This window comes from Delphinapterus leucas, chromosome 15, assembly GCF_059928025.1.
Source record: "Delphinapterus leucas isolate spDelLeu-1000000601 "Yukka" chromosome 15, BTC_Dleu_Yukka2, whole genome shotgun sequence".
Classification (NCBI taxonomy): Eukaryota; Metazoa; Chordata; class Mammalia; order Artiodactyla; family Monodontidae; genus Delphinapterus; species Delphinapterus leucas.
The window spans coordinates 502,130-520,790 of record NC_143143.1 but is presented as its reverse complement, the minus strand read 5'-3'; the positions used below and the strand labels follow the sequence as shown (position 1 = coordinate 520,790).

The following is an 18,661-nucleotide window of genomic DNA, read 5'->3' as shown; positions in this document are numbered from 1 at the left end:
CAGGGCAGGCTCTGGACGGCTCGGCGGCCCCTTGCCCCGCAGGGACGGGGTGCAGCCAGAGTGGAGCCCGGACCAGGGGTGGGGCCCTCCTGCCCGGGACTAAGGGGGTCCTGGTGCTGGGGTACCCCTACCAGCTCTCCTCCCGCCGTGGGCCCCCTCCCACCCCAGGGGCTCTGAGCTCAGGAGTGTGGGGCTTTCGCATATACACGGACACCCCAGCCCTGTGCCTGTCTCCTGGCCCTGATGGGGAAGGGGGGCTTGTGCAGATGGGGTGGACCTGGCTGTGCCCCAGCGGCTTGGGAGGGAAGCCTGCAGGAACAGCCTGTCCACTAGGAAAGCTGAAGGTCACCCACCCCCTTCCTTGGGGACCTCCTGCCAGCCATTATCCAGCCCCTCATTGCCCCCGCTGCATGCGTGCACATGCGCCCACCCCGGAGGTCCTTGGCCTCAGGGTCGGCATCCCCAGTGGACAGGCCGGGGCGGCCCTCCTGCCCGAGATTGTGCTGAGAGGCTTTTGTCTGAAGGAGGGAGGGGCTGGCATCAAGTGAATTACTGATTAGCTGAAGTGCAGACACAGCACAGGGAGAGTTAATCCATTAATCGACCAGATGGACACACAGGAGACTGTCCTGGAGCTGCCTGCAGGGCCACGGCGAGGGGCCCGCACACCCCACTGGTCTCCACGTACTGCTTTGGGGGCTTTGGGGGGCGGTCACTCTGCCTGACCCCAGGGACCTTAAACTGTTTCTCAGAGTCACCCCCAGAACTCACCTCCCAGGGTCTGAATACTTCCTTAAAGTAGGGGCTCTTGATTGGAAAGCCCTCCCGGGGCTCAAAGGCCTGGCGCCCAGGGGTGCCGTTCCTGGCATGTGCTGCTTGACCGGCCCCCCGGGGACGGTGAGTCCTGAGAGCAGCAGGTGGTCTGTGGGCTGGGCCGGCAGGCCCTGGACTGGTGCCCTTCTCACTGCCTTTAGGATTTTTGCAGCAATTTGCAGGAGCAGAGGACAGACAAGCACTCAGCCCAGCCACGGGTGACCCGTGCGTCGGGGGCACTGCAGGCCCACTGTGCGCTGGGCAGGCGGGGAGCAGCCGGTGCCTCCCCCGAGCAGAGGCAGGCCTCTCCTCTCCCGGTGGCCTTGCCATGGTGCCGCGCGTGACGGCAGGGTTGGGGGGACTCCCCCAGGCCGAGACTATGCGCTTCCCAAACTGCGGTGCGCAGGCTGGGCTTGGGGTCAGGACGCCTCCTGCTTCAAACCTGTTTCAAACCATCTTCTTGCCTTTCCCCGCCAGCCCCTGGGGGAGCCCCAGGAGGGGGCAGCGGGGTAGTCACCTCCCGAGATGATGGACAGGCTTCCTCACCAGCCTGGATGCTGGGCTGGGGCTCCCGTGGGCGCCGGCCACCCGTACACATCCTCGCGCCCACCTTCTTTGAACCAGGAAGGTGGTTCCAGGGTGGAGGGTGGGAGACATGTGCCTGCCCTCTGATCCCAGCTTTGCCGCTGTGTGACCTCAGACACCATCCGACCCTCTCTGGGCTTTTTTTGCCTTATTGTGTAGAACTGGACTAACGGCAGGACACAGGGAGTGGAGAGGAGCGGCAAGGTAACATGGTCGGTCATTGCGCCGTGAGTGTGATGAGGCCGTAGAGCTGTTACAGCGGCTGAAGGGACCAGCAGGAGGCCGGGCGGCAGGCGCTGAGTCCCGAGGACACCATTGCAGGTGTGAGGATCTGCAGGACACCCAGGACAGACCAGGCCTCTGGATCGGCCCATGTGGCCCCCAGGTGCCAGCTGGACGCCACTCTGGGGGACGCACCCCTCGAGAGGAAGCAGGTGCCTGCCTGCCCTTCAGGGCAGGACGCAGGGGGCGGAAGCCCTGACTTTGCTGCTTCTCCAGTCTGTTGGGACAGGTCCAGGGTTGTAGACACATCTTTCTTAAATTCACTTTTATTGAGGTGTGACGTACAGAGGATAAAACGCACCCCTTTGGAATATGGGAGAAGTATCCGCCGTCACCCCACAAGCCCCCGCGGGTCCTGCGCAGTCAGCCCTGCTTCCCTGATGACGTAAGATGGGGAGCATCCTCCTTGTGCTTATTTGCTGTCTTCCATCACGTGTTTGTTAAAACCTTTTGCCTATTTTTGTAATTGGGTTGTTTTATTACTGAGTTTGAATAGTTCTTTTTTTTTTTTTTTTTTTTTTGCGGTACGCGGGCCTCTCACTGTTGCGGCCTCTCCCGTTGCGGAGCACGGGCTCCGGACGCACAGGCTCAGCAGCCATGGCTCACGGGCCCAGCCGCTCCGCGGCACGTGGGATCTTCCCGGACCGGGGCACGAACCTGCGTCCCCTGCATCGGCAGGTGGACTCTCAGCCACTGCACCACCAGGGAAGCCCTGAATAGCTCTTTATATGCTTTGGACACAAACCTTTTATCAGATATATGATTTGCAAAATTTCTCCCAGTGTGACTTGCCTTTTCATTCCCTTGACTAGTGCCTTTCAAACAGCAGATTTTTTAAAAATTCTGATAAAGCAATGTATCTATCTTTAAAAAATGGGTTCTGCTTTTAGTGTTATAGCTAAAGTCTTTGCCTAACCCAAGGTCACAAATATTTTTCTCCTCTTTTCCTTTGGAAGCTTTATGGTTTCAGGTTTTACATTTGGTGCTCTGATGCATTTTGCATGACTTTTTGTATATGGCGGGAGGCTTGGATTGAAGTCTAATATTTGCAGACGATACCTGCTTCAGCTCCATTTGTTGAAAGATTATTCTTTCTCCACTGAACTGCCCGTACACCTTTGTCAGTAATTGGTTGTCCACACATGTGTGGCCTATTTCTGGACCCTCTGTTCTGTTCCGTTGATCTATTTGTTTTTTTTGCTGATACCAACACCATCTTGATAACTGTGGCTTTGCAATAAATTCTAAAATGAATTCTAACACCTTCATCTTTGTTCTTTTTCAAAGTTGTTTTGGCTCTTCTAGGTCCGCTGCATTTACATACGGATTTTAGAATCAGCTTGTTAATTTCTGCTCTAAAAATCCTGCTGGAATTCTGATTGGGATTGCATTGAATCTATGGATTAATTTGAGAGAGTTTACATCTTAACAATATAGAGTGTTCCAACCCATGAAAATAGCATCTCTCACCACGTATTTGGGTCTTTAATTTTTTCAGCAATATTTTGTAGTTTTCAGCGTACTGTTTTGCATATCTGGTCATATTTACCCCTAAGTATTTAATATTTTTATGCTATTGTAAATGGTATTCAGAATTTTTAAATTGTGGTAAAATACATGTAACATAATATTTGCCGTTTTACTCTTTTAAGGGTATAGCTCAGTGGCGTTAAGAACATTCACATTGCTGTTCAACTGTCTCCAGAATGTAATTGTATTTTTAAATGTCCAGTTTCTTACTGCTTGTTGCTGGTTTATAGAAATACGACTGACTTTTGTATATTTATCTTGTATCCTGCAACCCCGTGGGTTAGTTCTAGTAGTGTTTGTGTAGACTCCAGCAGATTTTCTATATGGATAAACATGTTGTCTCTGCATAGACCCATTTTACTTCTTCCTTTCCAACCTGGATGCTTTTTATTCATTTTTATTGCCTCACTGCACGGACCAGAACCTCTGGTGTAGTGAGTGTAGTGTTTATGTTTGTTTGTGTTAAATTTTTTAATAGCTTTATTGAGATATAATTTATATACCATACAATTCACCCATTTGAAGTGAACAATTCAGTGGTTTTTAGTGTACTCACAGGGTTGGGCTACTGTCACCACAGTCGATTTAAAAACATTTTCATTATTCCAAAAAGAAATGCTATCTCTCCCCATTCTTCACATCTCCCCAACCCTAGACATCCACTGTTCCCTCCAGGGTAGTGTTGGGTAGAAGTGAATAGAGCAGATATTCCTGTCTAGTTCCCCGTCTTAGCGGGGAAGCACTCAGCCTTTCTCCATTGAGTATGATGTCAGCTGTAGGTATTTTACAGATGCCCTTTATCTAGTTAGGGAAGTTCCCCTCTATTCCTAGTTTTCTGAGGAGTTTTATCAGGGTGTCACATTTCGTCAAGTGCTTTTTCTGCATCTATTGAGACGATCTTACGGCTTTTCTTTCTTAATCTGCAAATATGGTGAATCACACCGATTGATTTTCAGATTTTACACCAGCCTTGCATTCTTGGTATGAACCCTTGTTGGTTGCAGTCTTTGTACTTTTTACATATTGTCGGATGTGCGAATTTTTATGGACATATTTTCATTTCTCTTGGGTAAATACTGAGGAGTAGAATTGCGGGGTGATAGGAGAGATATATGTTTAATTATGTAAGCAACTGCAAACCGTTTTCCAAGGTGGGTTGAACCAATTTATCCTCCTGCCGGCAGTGTCTGAGAACCCCGTGCTCTGCACTGTCATCCATACCGGGTGGTACCAGTCTCGTAAATTTTACCCTTTCTAGTGAATGTGTGACAGTGTCTTATCACCATAGCTTTTTATTCTTTTTTTTTTTTGCGGTACGTGGGCCTCTCACTGCCATGGCCTCTCCCGTTGCGGAGCACAGGCTCCGGACGCGCAGGCTCAGCGGCCGCGGCTCACGGGCCCAGCCGCTCCGCGGCATGTGGGACCTTCCCGGACCGGGGCACGAACCCGCCTCCCCTGCATCGGCAGGTGGACTCTCAACCACTGCGCCACCAGGGAAGCCCCCACCATAGCTTTTTAAAAAGGCACCAACTTCCTGCTCTTCAAGTGACAACTTTCTGTTGCCCCTGTCCCCCAGCACTTGATTTCGCCGTGTCTTGTCTTCTTACTGTTATATGAAAGGCTTAGGGTCTCCGTTCCTTAATTTTAAACTTCTGTGAGCCCTCTTTGGAAGGAGGCCGCCCAGGTTGTATCTGTGGGCACACACATGTGCACACCCTCACACACACAGTGGGCGGGCGGGCGGGGATCAGTGCGTCCCGGTGCCGGTCGCATGACACTGGGCAAGTGTGTAGCCTCTCCTTGAACTTTGGTATCTGTGATCAGAGATGGACGGTGTGGGCAGTGGCCTCGAGGCATCACTTCTAATCACCTGCTTCCTTGGGCTGCTCTCTGCGTCACACCTATTTTTCTCTCTAGAGCAGAGCTTGGCAGATGTAAAGGGCCAGATAGTGACTGTTTTAGGCTTTGTGGACCACACGTTCTCTGTGACAACCACTCAGCTCTGTCCCTGCGCCACAGAAGCAACCATGAGCAGAATGTAAATGATGGGCATGGCTGAGCGCCCATGGTTTGTAAAACTTTACGAGACCAGGCCCGAGGGCCGCCGTTTGCCAATCCAGTCCCTGCTAAAGTGTCCTGTAAACAGGGCTTCCGGGATAGGGGACAGACAGCCTTCTGCTGGAGCCTGTGTGAGAGGATGGGGGCGCGTGGGCACCGGTCCTGGCCTCGCGGCAGGGCTGGATCTTCTGGTGGCCCTTGTTCAGCCAATCTCAGAATTTTCACTTCAGTAGACAAAGGCTGTGAGGGGGCCCGGAGCCAAGGTCCACGCTCAGAGCAGAACCCAGCAGCATCACCGAGCTGTGCACAGGGGGTCTCCCCTGCACCAGGGCCCTCCCGGGGGCTCATTTCACCCATCACCCTAGCAAGTGGCTGCCATCGTCCCAGCACACAGAGGAAGAGGGTGAAGCCCAGAGCGGTGCTGCCTGCCCCGGGCCCTGGGAGGACGGAGCACGGTGGGTGAGGGTGGGACCGCCCTCCGGGACCTCACTTCAGTCTTTCTCCACAACCCCTGGGACACTGCCGCTCCCTGCAGCGCGTTCTTCCCCGGAAGCCGCGGTGCCTGCCCAGCGCGCCCTCACCCCGCCAGCACACGTGTGTTGATGTGGATCCCGGGCGCTGGGACTTAGGGCCTCAGGATGCCATAGAGGACGGGCAGATAGACTCCCTGCTAAACAGACAGCCCCACGTCTCTGGGACCTGACTTGTCCTCACAGCAGTCCCCTCGGCGGTGTCCGTCCCCCCCCTCTCCGGGCCTCTGTCCTCCGGGCAGTGACTCAGGGGCCCGGCTCTTCCCCCCGCCCCGGCCCCCGAGTCCCCCGTCAGCCCAGGATGGGCCCGGAGCACGGCGTGGGGGGTGTGTGGCTGCCGGCCGGGCCTGGGGGCACGTGGGTCCCCCTGCTTATGCTTCACTGGCCAGACTCGGGCCCCGCGGCCACGCCGAGCTGCAGGCGAGGCCGGGAAGTGTCGGCGCCGTGACCCCACGGAGGGGCAGACGCTGGTGAGCCGGCAGGTGCTGGGGGCCGGGCCAGGGTGGGCCGAGCTGGAGCAGCCCCTGGAACCCCCAGGACAAGCGGTGCGGCTGGACCAGCCGGGCTGTGGTGGCCGCCGGGCAGGGAACCTCTGTGCCCAGAACTGTGCTGTCAGTGGCCTCGGGACACACAGCCTGGAATGGCGGAGGGGGGGCTCCCGGCGTTTGGCAGGCGGGTATGACAGGGCCGCGGGGCTCAGCCGGGAGTCCTCTGGGGTCCCGGTGAGCGGCCAGGTGCCAGGAGCTCGGGCAAGGGTGCCACAGCCCCTCCCCCTGCCCTGGTTCAGTTTTCTAGCGGTCCTGTCCCCGTCCCCATTGCAAATGGGTTCCTGCACCACGGGACATGCAGCGGCCACCCCGCTCGGGCCCCGGGTGCCTGTCTTCTCCGTTCACTTGCTCTTGGACCTGCTAGCTTTCCGTCCGGATTTCCTCACTTCCACAGAGGGGGCACCGCTGCTGGACCCGGCAGGGGGTGGGGGAACGTGGCTGCACTGGGTGGGCCGCGGGGCGGGCTGGGCTGGGGCCTGGCAGGGGGACCCCGGGTGGGTGCTCTCCTGGGTCCTCTTTGCAGCAGCCAAGTGGTTTCTTGAAAGTGACACACGTGGGGAAGCACGTCCTGAAGATAAAGGGCTGATGTAGCACGTCAGTTCCTGCAGACGCACGTTTTCCGCCGCCCCACGAGCTAGTGAAAACTGGTCACGAGTGGGGGGTCTTCTGTCCAGAAGCCCTTGGGCTGGAGGTCTTCTGGGGCTCCCTGGCCCCCAGTGTTTCCTTCCGCCCCCTCCCCAGAGGCTCAGAGCTGGGGCATGCGGCCTCCTCCCTACCCAAGCCCCCCGTGCCCACCCACCAGGGTCCTCACACACCCGTGCACCCCAGTACATCGGGGGCCCGACTTGTGGCCGCTGCCAAGCCCTTGCCACCAGAGTACCTCCCCAGGTCACATTCAGGGCAGTGGGGTGGTGGCCTCTCCCTGGCATCTGCCCAGCGGTCACCCTGGGGCAGTGGGAGGGAGCTTGCAGGCCCCCCACCCACGTACGTTCCAGGGGCTGAGACAGCCCATGGTAAACAGGGACCTAAGTGCCAGGACGGGCCGACGCTGGGGAGAGAGAGGTGTCGCGAGGGGTGCATGGGGCCTGGCCGTGGTCGGGGAGGCCAGGGGGGGACGTGTGAGCTGGGACGGGGGTGCCGGGGCAGAGGAGAGGTCCCCAAGGCTCCACCCAGAGAGTTGACGTGATGAGCGTCTGTGTGCCCAGTGGGCAGAGGCTTGGCCGGGGGGACGCAGGGCAGCAGGGCGCGAGGCTGGGAGTCAGGAGGATGGAGGGGCCCCTCCGCTCACAGCCCTTCTGAGCTGGGGTGAGGCCCAAGGCCCCCGGGTCTCTGGGCTGCCCCAACCCGTGCTGGCCCCGGTTGGGAGCCACCGCTGTCAGCCAGCCCCATGCAGTGGGGAGGCAGGGCAGGGGCCCCCCGGAGGCCTCAGAGCGCCTGCCTCTGCGTCTCTGGGCAGGGCAGCCCCCTCCCCTGCCGCCCAGCTGCAGCCAAGGCCCCGACCCCGAGAGCGGCCAGCATCCCTCATTAGGAGGCCGGGCTCGCCGGTGCCCGCAGCGCCCCGTGGAGAGTCTGCCGAGAGGCTGGGGCAGGGGCCCTCGGGATGACACGGCCTTTTGACTCCCGAAGCTCCTCTGTTCCATGTGCCACCTAGACTGTGTGTCACGGGCCAGAGACCTACCTCCCTGGCTTCCAGTTTCTTCCGCGAGACCCTAGAGCGGTCACACCCCGTGCGGCCTTGGGACTGGATGGCTGTGAGCTGGGCCGTGAGTGCCAGAACGGGGCTTTTCCTTCCCCCGAGCTCATCTGCCCATCCCGCCAGCTGCCTGGGCCCCTGTGTCTACGAGCTGACCCTTCATTCCATACAGGCAGGGAGGTGTGTCTGGGGCCCAGGGCCCCGGGCTGGAGGGGTCTTGACCCAGGAACCAGAGGTGCCTGCCACCCCTACGGATTCCGACCCCCGCCACCACACACGCACGCACGCTGTGTGGGCCTGTGGCTGGTGTTTGGTCTCTGAGGAGGGCTCTGACCCTCTGGCACCAGGGTGGGTTCTTGGGGGTCCCTAAAGGGAGGTGCAGGGCTGTGTCCTCAGTAGGGTGGGGGGCCTGGGCCGGCCCCCCATGGGTACAGCCACCTCCCAGCCTTCTCTTTCTTTTCTTTAATTTATTTTTGGCTGAGTCCGGTCTTCGTTGCGGCACGCGGGCTCTTCGTTGTGGTGCGCCGGCTCCTCTCTAGGTGCGGCATGCAGGTTTTCTCTTCTCTAGTTGTGGCGCACAGGCTCCAGGGTGCGTGGGCTCTGTAGTTGGAGCACGTGTGATCTTAGTTCCCTGACCAGGGATCGACCCCACGTCCCCTGCATTGTAAGGCAGATTCTTTACCACTGGACCACCAGGGAAGTCCCCCAGCCTTGTCTTATCACAGAAGAAAGTGTCCTCCTGACCTAGGGCTGGGGCATCCACGTGCTGATCCCAGCGACCCCCGGGTCTGTGGGCTCCCAGGCCCCTCGGGTGGCAGTGACCGCAGGGTGGGCTCAGTGCTGTGCTCTCACACGGGCGTGGGGGGTGTTTGCTAGTTTAGGGGCTGGGTGCAGACCAGCCCCCCAGGGGCTCCCAGGGAAGCCTGCTCAAGCTGGTGGCCCTTGGCTGGGAGCCACTAGGCATCTTGATTTAGACCAGTCTGATCCAGAAGCTTCCCTGAGAGACGGGAAGCCTTTACTGGGCGACCTGTCCTCTCCAGAGAAAGCCTCCTCTGTAGGACTCCTTTCCACGGCCCAGCCCCCCACGCGGTTACCACATGGACGCACAGATGGGGAGGAACTGGGGGCTCGGGCGCCAGCACCCACTTAGCCTCCGCCCAACTGAACAAGCATCACGTCCCTCACTGTCTACGGTGCCGCTGTCCAGTTGAAAAATTTCAAAGCTCTCGAAGTGTGGACACAATTGGGCCTCCACAGCCCCGCCCTAGCCACATTCTGCTTTTTCCGTTGCCTCAGCTGCAGGACGTGACACGTGTTGGCGTGTCCTGGTCACGCCTGCCGGACGGGCGCTGATCATGGGTTCTCATCAGCACGTCGCCCCAGTGTCTCCCACGCTACTGTGGTCCACTCAGGGTCCCCTCGGTCCCCGGGAGCAGCTAGGATGATGAGGTGGGGCTGCTCCTCTGTGCAGGGGGCAGGGACCCCCACTCTGGGCCCCCAGAGCCTGTGAACCTGGTCTCCTGGCCGGCCTCCCATTGCACAGACGAGACCAAGGCCAGAAAGGGAGGGGGCCTTCCAGCCCTGTGGGCCCTGGTCCAGTGTTCTGTGCCCTCTGGGGGACCCTCGGGGTCAGCGCCCCCTGAACATCTGGCCTTGTCTTCCAGATCCTGACTGGGCCTCATACACCCTAGGGGTGTTCATCTGTCTGAGCTGCTCTGGAATTCACCGGAACATCCCTCAGGTCAGCAAGGTGAAGTCCGTCCGCCTGGATGCCTGGGACGATGCCCAAGTGGAGGTAAGGCCAGGCAGGGGTGCCAGGTGGGGAGGGGAGGACACAGGCCTGTGCCGTTGCCCTGGGTGACCTCGGCGCCACCGTCTGGGTCATGACACCTCAGAGGTCGCTCCATCTCTGGTGCCCCAAGGGGGCCTGGGCTGTCAGGGATTCCAGGCTGCGGGGAGACCATCCACAAGTGTCGGGAGGCCAAGGGGCCAGCAGCTGGACCTCGGCCCTCCTGTGCCGCTGCCCCCGCCCTGTGCATCCAGTCCCAGGACTGCCTCTCCCTGCCTCCCTCTTGCGGCAGCTGCGGAGTGAATGAATGAGCGAGCGAGTGCGGGAGAATATTGATTCCTCTCCGTGTGCAGTTCCTGCGGCTTTGGTCCCATTTCCCCACACCTGGGGCATTCTGGTGCTCAGGGAACACAGCATATGGAGCAGCTATGCAATGGGACAGGTCCTCTTGTTGTTCGGGTTTTATTGCCATTAACCTTATGGAGAGTCGCAGAAGGTAACGAAAGTCAAGCCCTTCACTGAGCCACCCACCCACCCACACACCCACCCACCCACCCACCCACCCATCCACCCACCCACCCATCTATCCATCCATCCACGCATCCACCTGCCCACCCACCCATCCATCCATCCACCCACCCACCCACCCATCCACCCACCCACCCATCCACGCACCCATCCATCCACGCATCCATCCACCCATCCATCCACCCACCCATCCATCCACCCACCCACCCACCCACCCACCCACCTACCCACCCATCCACCCACCCATCCACCCACCCATCCACCCACCCACCCACCCATCCATCCACCTGACCCGTGTTTATTGCACAATTGCTATGGGGGGCCTGGCGAGTGGCTGGCCCCTGGAGAAGGCCTTAGAGAGGGGGACACGCAGGTTGCTGGTGGGCAGGGGGTGGTGACTTGGGCCGGGGTGGCAGGCAGGGCCCCCCAGCCTGACTGAAGGTGAGAGCAGGGCACAGCCTGGGGTAGTGAGTTCCAGACAGAGGGCTGTGGCTGTGGAGGCTGCCCAGGTGGGGCCTGACCCCTGACGGAGGCTGCGGGGAGATGTGTGGGAGCCGAGGGGCAGGCCCCCTAACTCCTCAAATTTGACTCCAGGGTCAGGGGGTCGGGGGCGTGGTGACCATGCCCACCCAGCGAGAGGAGGAGTTCCCTGGCTGGTGGCTGCCTCAGGGCTGGGGATCCAGGCTCGGTGCTCCCCCTGCTTCCGGGAGTAGCAGTTTGCTGCTGTCCATGCAGCCTTGGTGGCAGCAGCCTCCCCAGAGCTTGTTAGAAATGCAGAGTCCCGGGCCTACCCAGGCCTTCCTGCCAAGTCAGTCTGCAGGTAACGAAGCCGCCCTGTGCACGTGGAACATTCACACATGTGGCTGGAGGCACCCTCACCCCAGTGGTCAGACAGTGGAGGCGGAGGCTGCCTTGACGCCCTGCAGGGTGTGATGCCTCGTGAGGAGAGAGGGAGAGGGTCCTGGACACGGGTGCCACCAGGAAAGCTCTGCTTTCCACCTGTGAACGCTCGTGAGAAGGTCCGAAGAGAGGCCGGGTTGGTGCCAGTGGTGCAGGCGTGGGACGGGGGCGCTGGGAGCTGAGAGGGGCCTTCATCCCCTTTCTGTCGTCTGCCCCTCTTCTCCACCATTAAAACAGAGGTGACCTCGAGGGGCTGGCAGGGCTTGGCCTGCAGGGTGCTGGACCCCTGCCCCAAGGTGGGGTGGGGCGGTGGGGACGGGGGCCTGCCGGGCCTCCGGGGCCCGGTCCTCCCCTCACTCTGCCCATGAGTCCCTGGGCTGGTGGTTGGCTGGGGGTCCTGAGCCTGTGTGAGCCAGGCCCGCTCCCGGGAGGGCGGCTGTGATGCGGGGAGCTCGGCCCTGGCTGTGGGCCAGGCGCGCGGGACCCTCGTCCATGCCTTTTCCTTTTGTTTCTTTTCATGATTTTTCCCCCAAACTTTGTAGTTTTCTGTAGCATCTCCTTTAGAGAAGCTTATTGAAATATAATTCACAAGGCACACAACTCGCTCTTTGAAGCCCAATTCAGCGGTTTATGGCACAGTCACTGAGTTGAGCAATCGTCACCACAGTCAATTTTAGAACATTTTCATCACTTCAGAAAGCACCCCGAGCCCTCAGCTCCCACCCCTCCCCCAGGCCTAAGCCACCACACGAGCGCTTCCCCCACTTTATAAAGGCCCAGTGACACCCACTGTGTGGACGGACCACGGTCACGGGTGGCGGACCCTGGGGCGTTTCCCCGTGTCCATGTGCACAGACTCCGGGGAATGCGGGTGCCCCTGGGACGGCCGTGTGTCTCAGGCCGTGGCTGCCCGGCGCACCCCTGCCTGGAGAGTCCCAGTTACCCAGCAGGCTCCTCTGTGCACACAAGGGCGCAGGGGGTCTTCCCACCGTGACCACCGGGCCGGCGGAAGCATCACCTCCTGCGGGGGGCAGCGACGGGGCTCACATTCCTCGAAGGGGAGTTCAGAGGCTCTGTGACTAGTTTTAAGGATTTTGCCAGTCTCCCCCTCATAGCCACGCCTGTGCCCGCACGTGTGAGAGCGTTTGCCCGCGTTCCTGCCGACCCCTGTCTCCCAGGGCCCGTCTTTGCCAACAGAGAGGTGAACCCTTGTTCCCAGTAGGGTCTTTTCTCGTCTTGAGTGAGGTGCAGCGTCTTAGGAGACATTTCAGAGCCATCTGTGAATTTCCGGGCCCCGGGCCGCTGCTGTGAGCTGCTTCCGTTTTCTCGGGGGTTTTTACGTAGGAGGGCTGCAGCCCTCAGAGACGGTAGGTGAAGGCGTTTTTCTCAAGGGTGTCTTTTGACTCTGCTCATGGTGGTTTTTGCAGTGGAAACGTTTTTACTTTGAAGTAATGACATTGATCAGCCTTGCCTTTTGTGGTTTTGGGGTTTACAGCACGCTTAGGTGGGCCTGCCCTGCTCTCTTTACTCACAACAGCCCGATTTCTGTCATTCACACACCATACGCCTCACCCTTTTAAAGTGTACGATTCAGTAGTTTTCATGAATTCTCAGGGCTGTGCAACCATTGCCACGATCTAATTTCAGAATATTTTCATATCCCCAGATAAGCCTGTGCCCACTAGCCACCACTCCCCAGCACTCTCCCCACCCCAGCTCCTCCTGAGAGCAGGACCTCTGCTTTCTGTCTTGATGGATTTGCCTGATCCGGACGCTTCGAGTCGGTGGAATCACACCACGTGCGGCTCCTGTGTCCTCTTTCACTGAGCACCATGTTTTCAAGGTTCATCTACGTCATCGAGGTGGCTGCACTTCATTGCTTTTTATGGCCGAGGTCATTTCCATCGCATGGATGGACCACATCTTGTTGATCCGTTCCCCAGCTGATGGACACCTGGGTTGTCTCGTTTTTCCAGCTCTTCTGAACAATGCTGCTCAGAATATTTCTGTGCTTTCAGTCCTCTCAGAAGGGAGTGGCACTGCCGGGCCTTACGGTGGCTCTGTGTTTAATGTTTGGGGATCTGCCAGGCTTTTCCCAGCACAGCTGCCCATCCCCACCAACGATCCATGTGGATTCCAGTTTCTCTGCGTCTTCTCCAGCATCCATTGCCATCTGTCTGACTTCGGCCGTCCTGCTGGGTGCATGGCGGGGTCTTGTGGTTTTGGTTCCCATTTCCCTAATGATGAGTAACATTGAGCATTGTTTCATGTGCTTCTTGGCCATTTGTGTGTCTTCTTTTTTTTTTTTTTTTTTTTTTAATAAATTTATTTATTTATTTATTTATTTTGGGCTGTGTTGGGTCTTCGTTGCTGCACGCGGGCTCCCTCTAGCTGCGGCGAACGGGGGCTACTCTTCATTGTGGTGTGCAGGCTTCTCATCGTGGTGGTTTCCCTTGTTGTGGAGCACGGGCTCTAGGCGCGCGGGCTTCAGTAGTTGTGGCACGTGGGCTCTGTAGTTGTGGCTCACGGGTTCTAGAGCTCAGGCTCAGTAGCTGTGGCTCACGGGCCTAGTTGCTCCACGGCATGTGGGATCTTCCCAGACCAGGGATAGAACCCGTGTCCCCTGCATTGGCAGGCAGACTCTTAACCACTGCACCACCAGGGAAGTCCCTTTTTGTGTATCTTCTTTGGAGAAATGTCCATTCAAATCCTCTGCCCGTTTTAAAAATGGGTTGTCTGTTTATTATTGAGTTAGGTGATTTTATTATTGAGTTCTTTATGTATTCTGGACACAAATCCCTCATCAGATTTAGCATTTGCAAGTAGTTCTTCTCATCCTGTTGGTTGTATTTTAACTTTACTTTAAAAATTTTTTTTTTTTTTGCGGTACACGGGCCTCTAACTGTTGTGGCCTCTCCCATTGCGGAGCACAGGCTCCGGACATGCAGGCCCAGCGGCCATGGCTCACGGGCCCAGCCGCTCCACGGCATGTGGGATCCTCCCAGACCGGGGCACGAACCCACGTCCCCTGCATCGGCAGGCGGACTCTCAACCACTGCGCCACCAGGGAAGCCCTAAAATATTTTTAAAATGCAAAAAGTGCAGTTTATATTCTTAAGGAGCTATGTAATTTTTTCAATTACTGAGGTGAAATTCATGTAACATAAAATTCATTTTAAAGTGAACAATCAAAGTGGTACATGTATATAATGGAATACTACTCAGCCATAAAAAAGAATGAAATAATGCCATTTACAGCTACGTGGATGAACCTAGAGATTATCCTACCAAGCGAAGTAAGTCATAAGGAGAAAGACAAATACCTTATGACATCACTTATATGTGGAATCTGAAATACGACACAAATGAACTTATCTGTGAAACAGAAACAGACTCACGGACATAGAGAACAGACTCGTGGTTGCTGGAGGGGAGGGGAGCTGGGGGAGGGAAGTACTGGCAGTTTGGGATGAGCAGATGTAAACTATTATGTATAAATGGATAAACAGCAAAGTTCTACTGTGCAGCTCACAGAACTATATTCAATATCCTGTGATAAACCTAGTGGAAAAGAACATGGAAAGGACGTACAATATGTGTAACTGAGTCACTTTGCTCTGCAGCAGAAATTAACACAACGTTGTAAATCAACTATACTTCAACAAAATAATTTTTTTAATAAATTTTACTTTTGGCAGCATTGGGTCTTCGTTGATGCGCACGGGCTTTCTCTAGTTGTGGCCAGCGGGGGCTACTCTTCCTTGTGGTGTGTGGGCTTCTCATTGTGGTGGCTTCTCTTGTTGCGGAGCATGGGCTCCAGGCACATGGGCTTCAGTAGTTGTTGCTCGCGGGCTCAGTAGTTGTGGCTCGTGGACTCAGTTGCTCCGTGGCATGTGGGATCTTCCTGGACCAGGGCTCGAACCCGTGTCTCCTGCGTTGGCAGGCGGATTCATAACCACTGTGCCACGAGGGAAGTTCTCAATAAAATAAATGTTTAAAAAATGAAGCGAATAATCCAGAGACAGGAACATACAATGGGGGAGAGTCTCTTCTATAAATGGTGTTGGGAAAACTGGACAGCCACATGCAAAAGAATGAAACTTGGACCACTTTGTTACACCGTATATGAAAAGTAAACTCAAAACGGATAAAGACCTAAGTGTAAGACCTGGAACCATCGATTAAAGACCTAAATATAGGACCTGAAACCATAAACCTTCTAGAAGAGAGCACAGACAGCATATGCTCTTTGACATCCATCTTAGCAATATCGTTTTGGATCTGTCTCTCAGGCAAGGGAAGCAAGAGCAAGAATAAACAAATGGGGCTACAGCAAACTAAAAAGCTTTTGCACAGCGAAGGAAACTGTCAACAAAATGCAAAAGCCACCTACCAAACGGGAGAAGATATTTGCAAACAATTTATGCAATAAGGGTTATTACACAAAATATACAAAGAACTCATACAACTCAGTATCAAAAAAAGAAACTGTCCGATTAAAAATGGGCAGAGGACCTGAACAGACATTTTTCCAAAGAAGACATACATATGGCCAATAGGTAGGCACATGCAAAGGTGCTCACTGTCGCTAATTATTAGAGAAATGCAAATGAAAACCGCAATGAGGTACCACCTCACGCCAGTCAGAATGGCCATCATTAAAAAGTCTACAAGTAATAAATGCTGGACTTCCCTGGTAGCGCAGTGGTTAAGAATCCGCCTGCCAACGCGGGGGACATGGGTTCAAGCCCTGGTCTGGGAAGATCCCACATGCCGCAGAGCAGCTAAGCCCGTGCGCCACAACTACCGAGCCTGCACTCTAGAGCCTGCAAGCCACAACTACTGAGCTTGTACTCTAGAGCCTGTGCTCCGCGGCAGGAGAGGCCACCACAGTGAGAAGCCCGCGCACCGCAACAAAGGGTAGCCCCTGCTCGCCGCAACTGGAGGGAGCCCACGCGCAGCAGTGAAGACCCAACGCAGCCAAAGATAGATAAATAAGTAAATTCATTAAAAAATAATAATAGTAATAAATGCTGGAGAGTATGTAAAGAAAAGGGAACCCTCCTACACTGGTGGTGGGAATGTAAGTTGGTGCAGCCACTACAGAGAACAGTATGGAGGTTCCTCCAAAAATTAAAAATAGAACTACCATATGATCCTACAATCCCACTCCTGGGTGTTTACTAGAACATTTTTAATCAAAAAGATACACACACCTCCGTGTTCACTGCAGCGTGATTTACAATAACCGAGATATGGAAGCAACCTACAGATGAATGGATAAGGAAGATGTGGTGTATATATACAATGGAATATTACTCACCCATAAAAAAGCGATATTTTACAATCTGCGACAACACGGATGGACCTAGAGGGTAGTATTATGCTAAGTGAAATCTGTCAGACACAGACAGAGAAGTACTGTATGATCTCCCTTACATGTGGCATCTGGAAAACAAAATTAACAAATATTAAAAAACAGAAACAGACTCATAGGTACAGAGAACAAACAGCTGTTGCCAGAGGGAAGGGGGCGGGGGAACAGAAGAAGTAGGTGCAGGGTACTCAGAGGCATGAACGTCAGTCATATGACAAGTAAGTCACGGGATGTAACGTACAGCACAGGGGGTACAGCCAACAATGTTGTAATGACTTTGTCATCTCGTAACGTGTATAAATGTCGAACCACTATGCCGTACAACTGAAACCAATACTGTATGTCAACTACACTGCAGTAAAAAAATAAATAAGCACATTCACAGTCTTGTTCAACCGTCACCTCTGTCTCGTTCCAGAACATTCCCCTCACCTCAGGGGAGACCCGTCCCCCTTCGTGGCCACTCCCCACCCCGAGACCCACAGTTGTCTTTTCTGTCTCTGGATTTGCCTGTTCTGGGTGTTTCGTACAAAAGCAGTCCTATGCTGTGTGGCATTGTGTCCGTTTCTCATGAGCCTCGTGTTTTTAAGGTTCATAAATCTTTTCACTTTCCTGATGGTGTCCTTAGAAACACAAAAGTTTTTAATTTTGATGAAGTTCCATTGATTTTTTTTTTCTTTTGTTACTTGTGCTTTTGGTGTCGCCTCTAAGAAACCACTCCTAACCCAAAGTCATGAAGATTTCCTTCCATATTTTCCTAAAATTATTTTTTAAATCATCCCGTGATTTTCATCTACCTTTGGCCACGCTGCACGGCATGCGGGATCTTAGTTCCCTGACCAGGGGTTGAACTCGTGCCCCCTGCAGTGGAGGCATGGAGCCTTAACCGCTGGACCGCCAGGGAATTCCCTTCATCTACTATTTGTATTGTCTAACTTTGGAAATTCAGTCTTTAATCCAGTTGGAGTTTACTTTGCTGAAAGGCATACCCCCTTTTCTCCAGTAGTTTCCAGTTTCTTACTGGTTATCAAGTAATGGGCACTTCCCCCGTCGATCTGAGATGTTACCACTGTTGTACACCACTTGTCCTACTAAACCTGTTTAATGTTGGATATTAGATCCCATTGGATCTGTTTCTGGACCTTTCAGCCTTTCTGGTCAGTACTGTTTGACTCATAGTAGCATTATAACAGGCTTGAATATCTGGCGGGAAGCATTTCATTTTCAGAATTTTCTAGGATGCTTTTGCTTGTTAACTTTAAAATGAACTTTAGAATCTTTGCTAATAGCTCTTGAAAATTCTATTCCTGGTTTTCTTTTTTTGAGAATTGCTAAAAATAGACCAACACAGGGAGACAGCATGCTTTCTGTCTCCCTGACCACGAACTTGGTATGTCTCTGGAGTTGCTTTTGCTGCCCTGGAGCACAGGACAGTTTCTTCATGGAGACTGAGTGACCCTCATTAGAGCTAGTTCTTAGGTGTTTTGTCCACCTGCTCTTAGCGATGGCCTTTCCTCCTATTAGACCTCTGAGCAGATCAGTGTTTTGTATAGAAAAGCCATCACTTTTAGGATTCTAAGTTGGTGCCAGCCTTTTGCTGAAGCATCTTATTGTTTGTGATTTTTTCCCCATTGATCGTCCACATCTACGGCCTGACGGTCCTCAGATGCGATGACTTAGAGGGAGGGGTTAGGGCACCAGCAGCCCACACTCCCTCCCTGCTCTTGAGGCCCCTGTGGTCAGGCCCCCTGCCCACGCCGGCCAGGCCAGGGCAGGGCATCTCCTCCAGTATGCCCAGCTCGCTCCACCTCAGGGCCTTTGCACGTGCTGTTTCTGGGCCCGGGACGCCCCGCATGGCGGCTGCTCCAGAGGCTCCCCGTCACCCCCACCCCCCAGCTTGTTCACAGCTTGCAGCCGCATGCCTGGTCTCTGCAGCGTGGCTGCCCTACAGGAACGTGGGCTTCTTCTGTGCCGCTCAGGCAGAGTGGACAAGCCAGGCCTCGTGTGAGGCCAGGGGCAAGGGCCTTC

At 55.1% G+C, this 18,661-nt stretch overlaps 1 protein-coding gene across 4 annotated transcripts in view; it reads left to right on the top strand.

Annotated features, from left to right (window-relative positions):
* The window catches only part of ADAP1 (ArfGAP with dual PH domains 1), a 66,170-nt gene that overhangs the window by 21,312 nt on the left and 26,197 nt on the right, over positions 1-18,661 (top strand). For all 4 annotated transcript variants that reach the window (XM_089895485.1, XM_089895483.1, XM_089895484.1 and 1 more), the window contains exon 2: positions 9,704-9,834. Coding sequence is in view for 3 of the 4 variants with exons in the window: in XM_089895483.1 (XP_089751609.1) it covers positions 9,704-9,834 (131 nt within the window). In the remaining variant the exon portion in view is untranslated. The remainder of the gene's footprint in view (positions 1-9,703; positions 9,835-18,661) is intronic.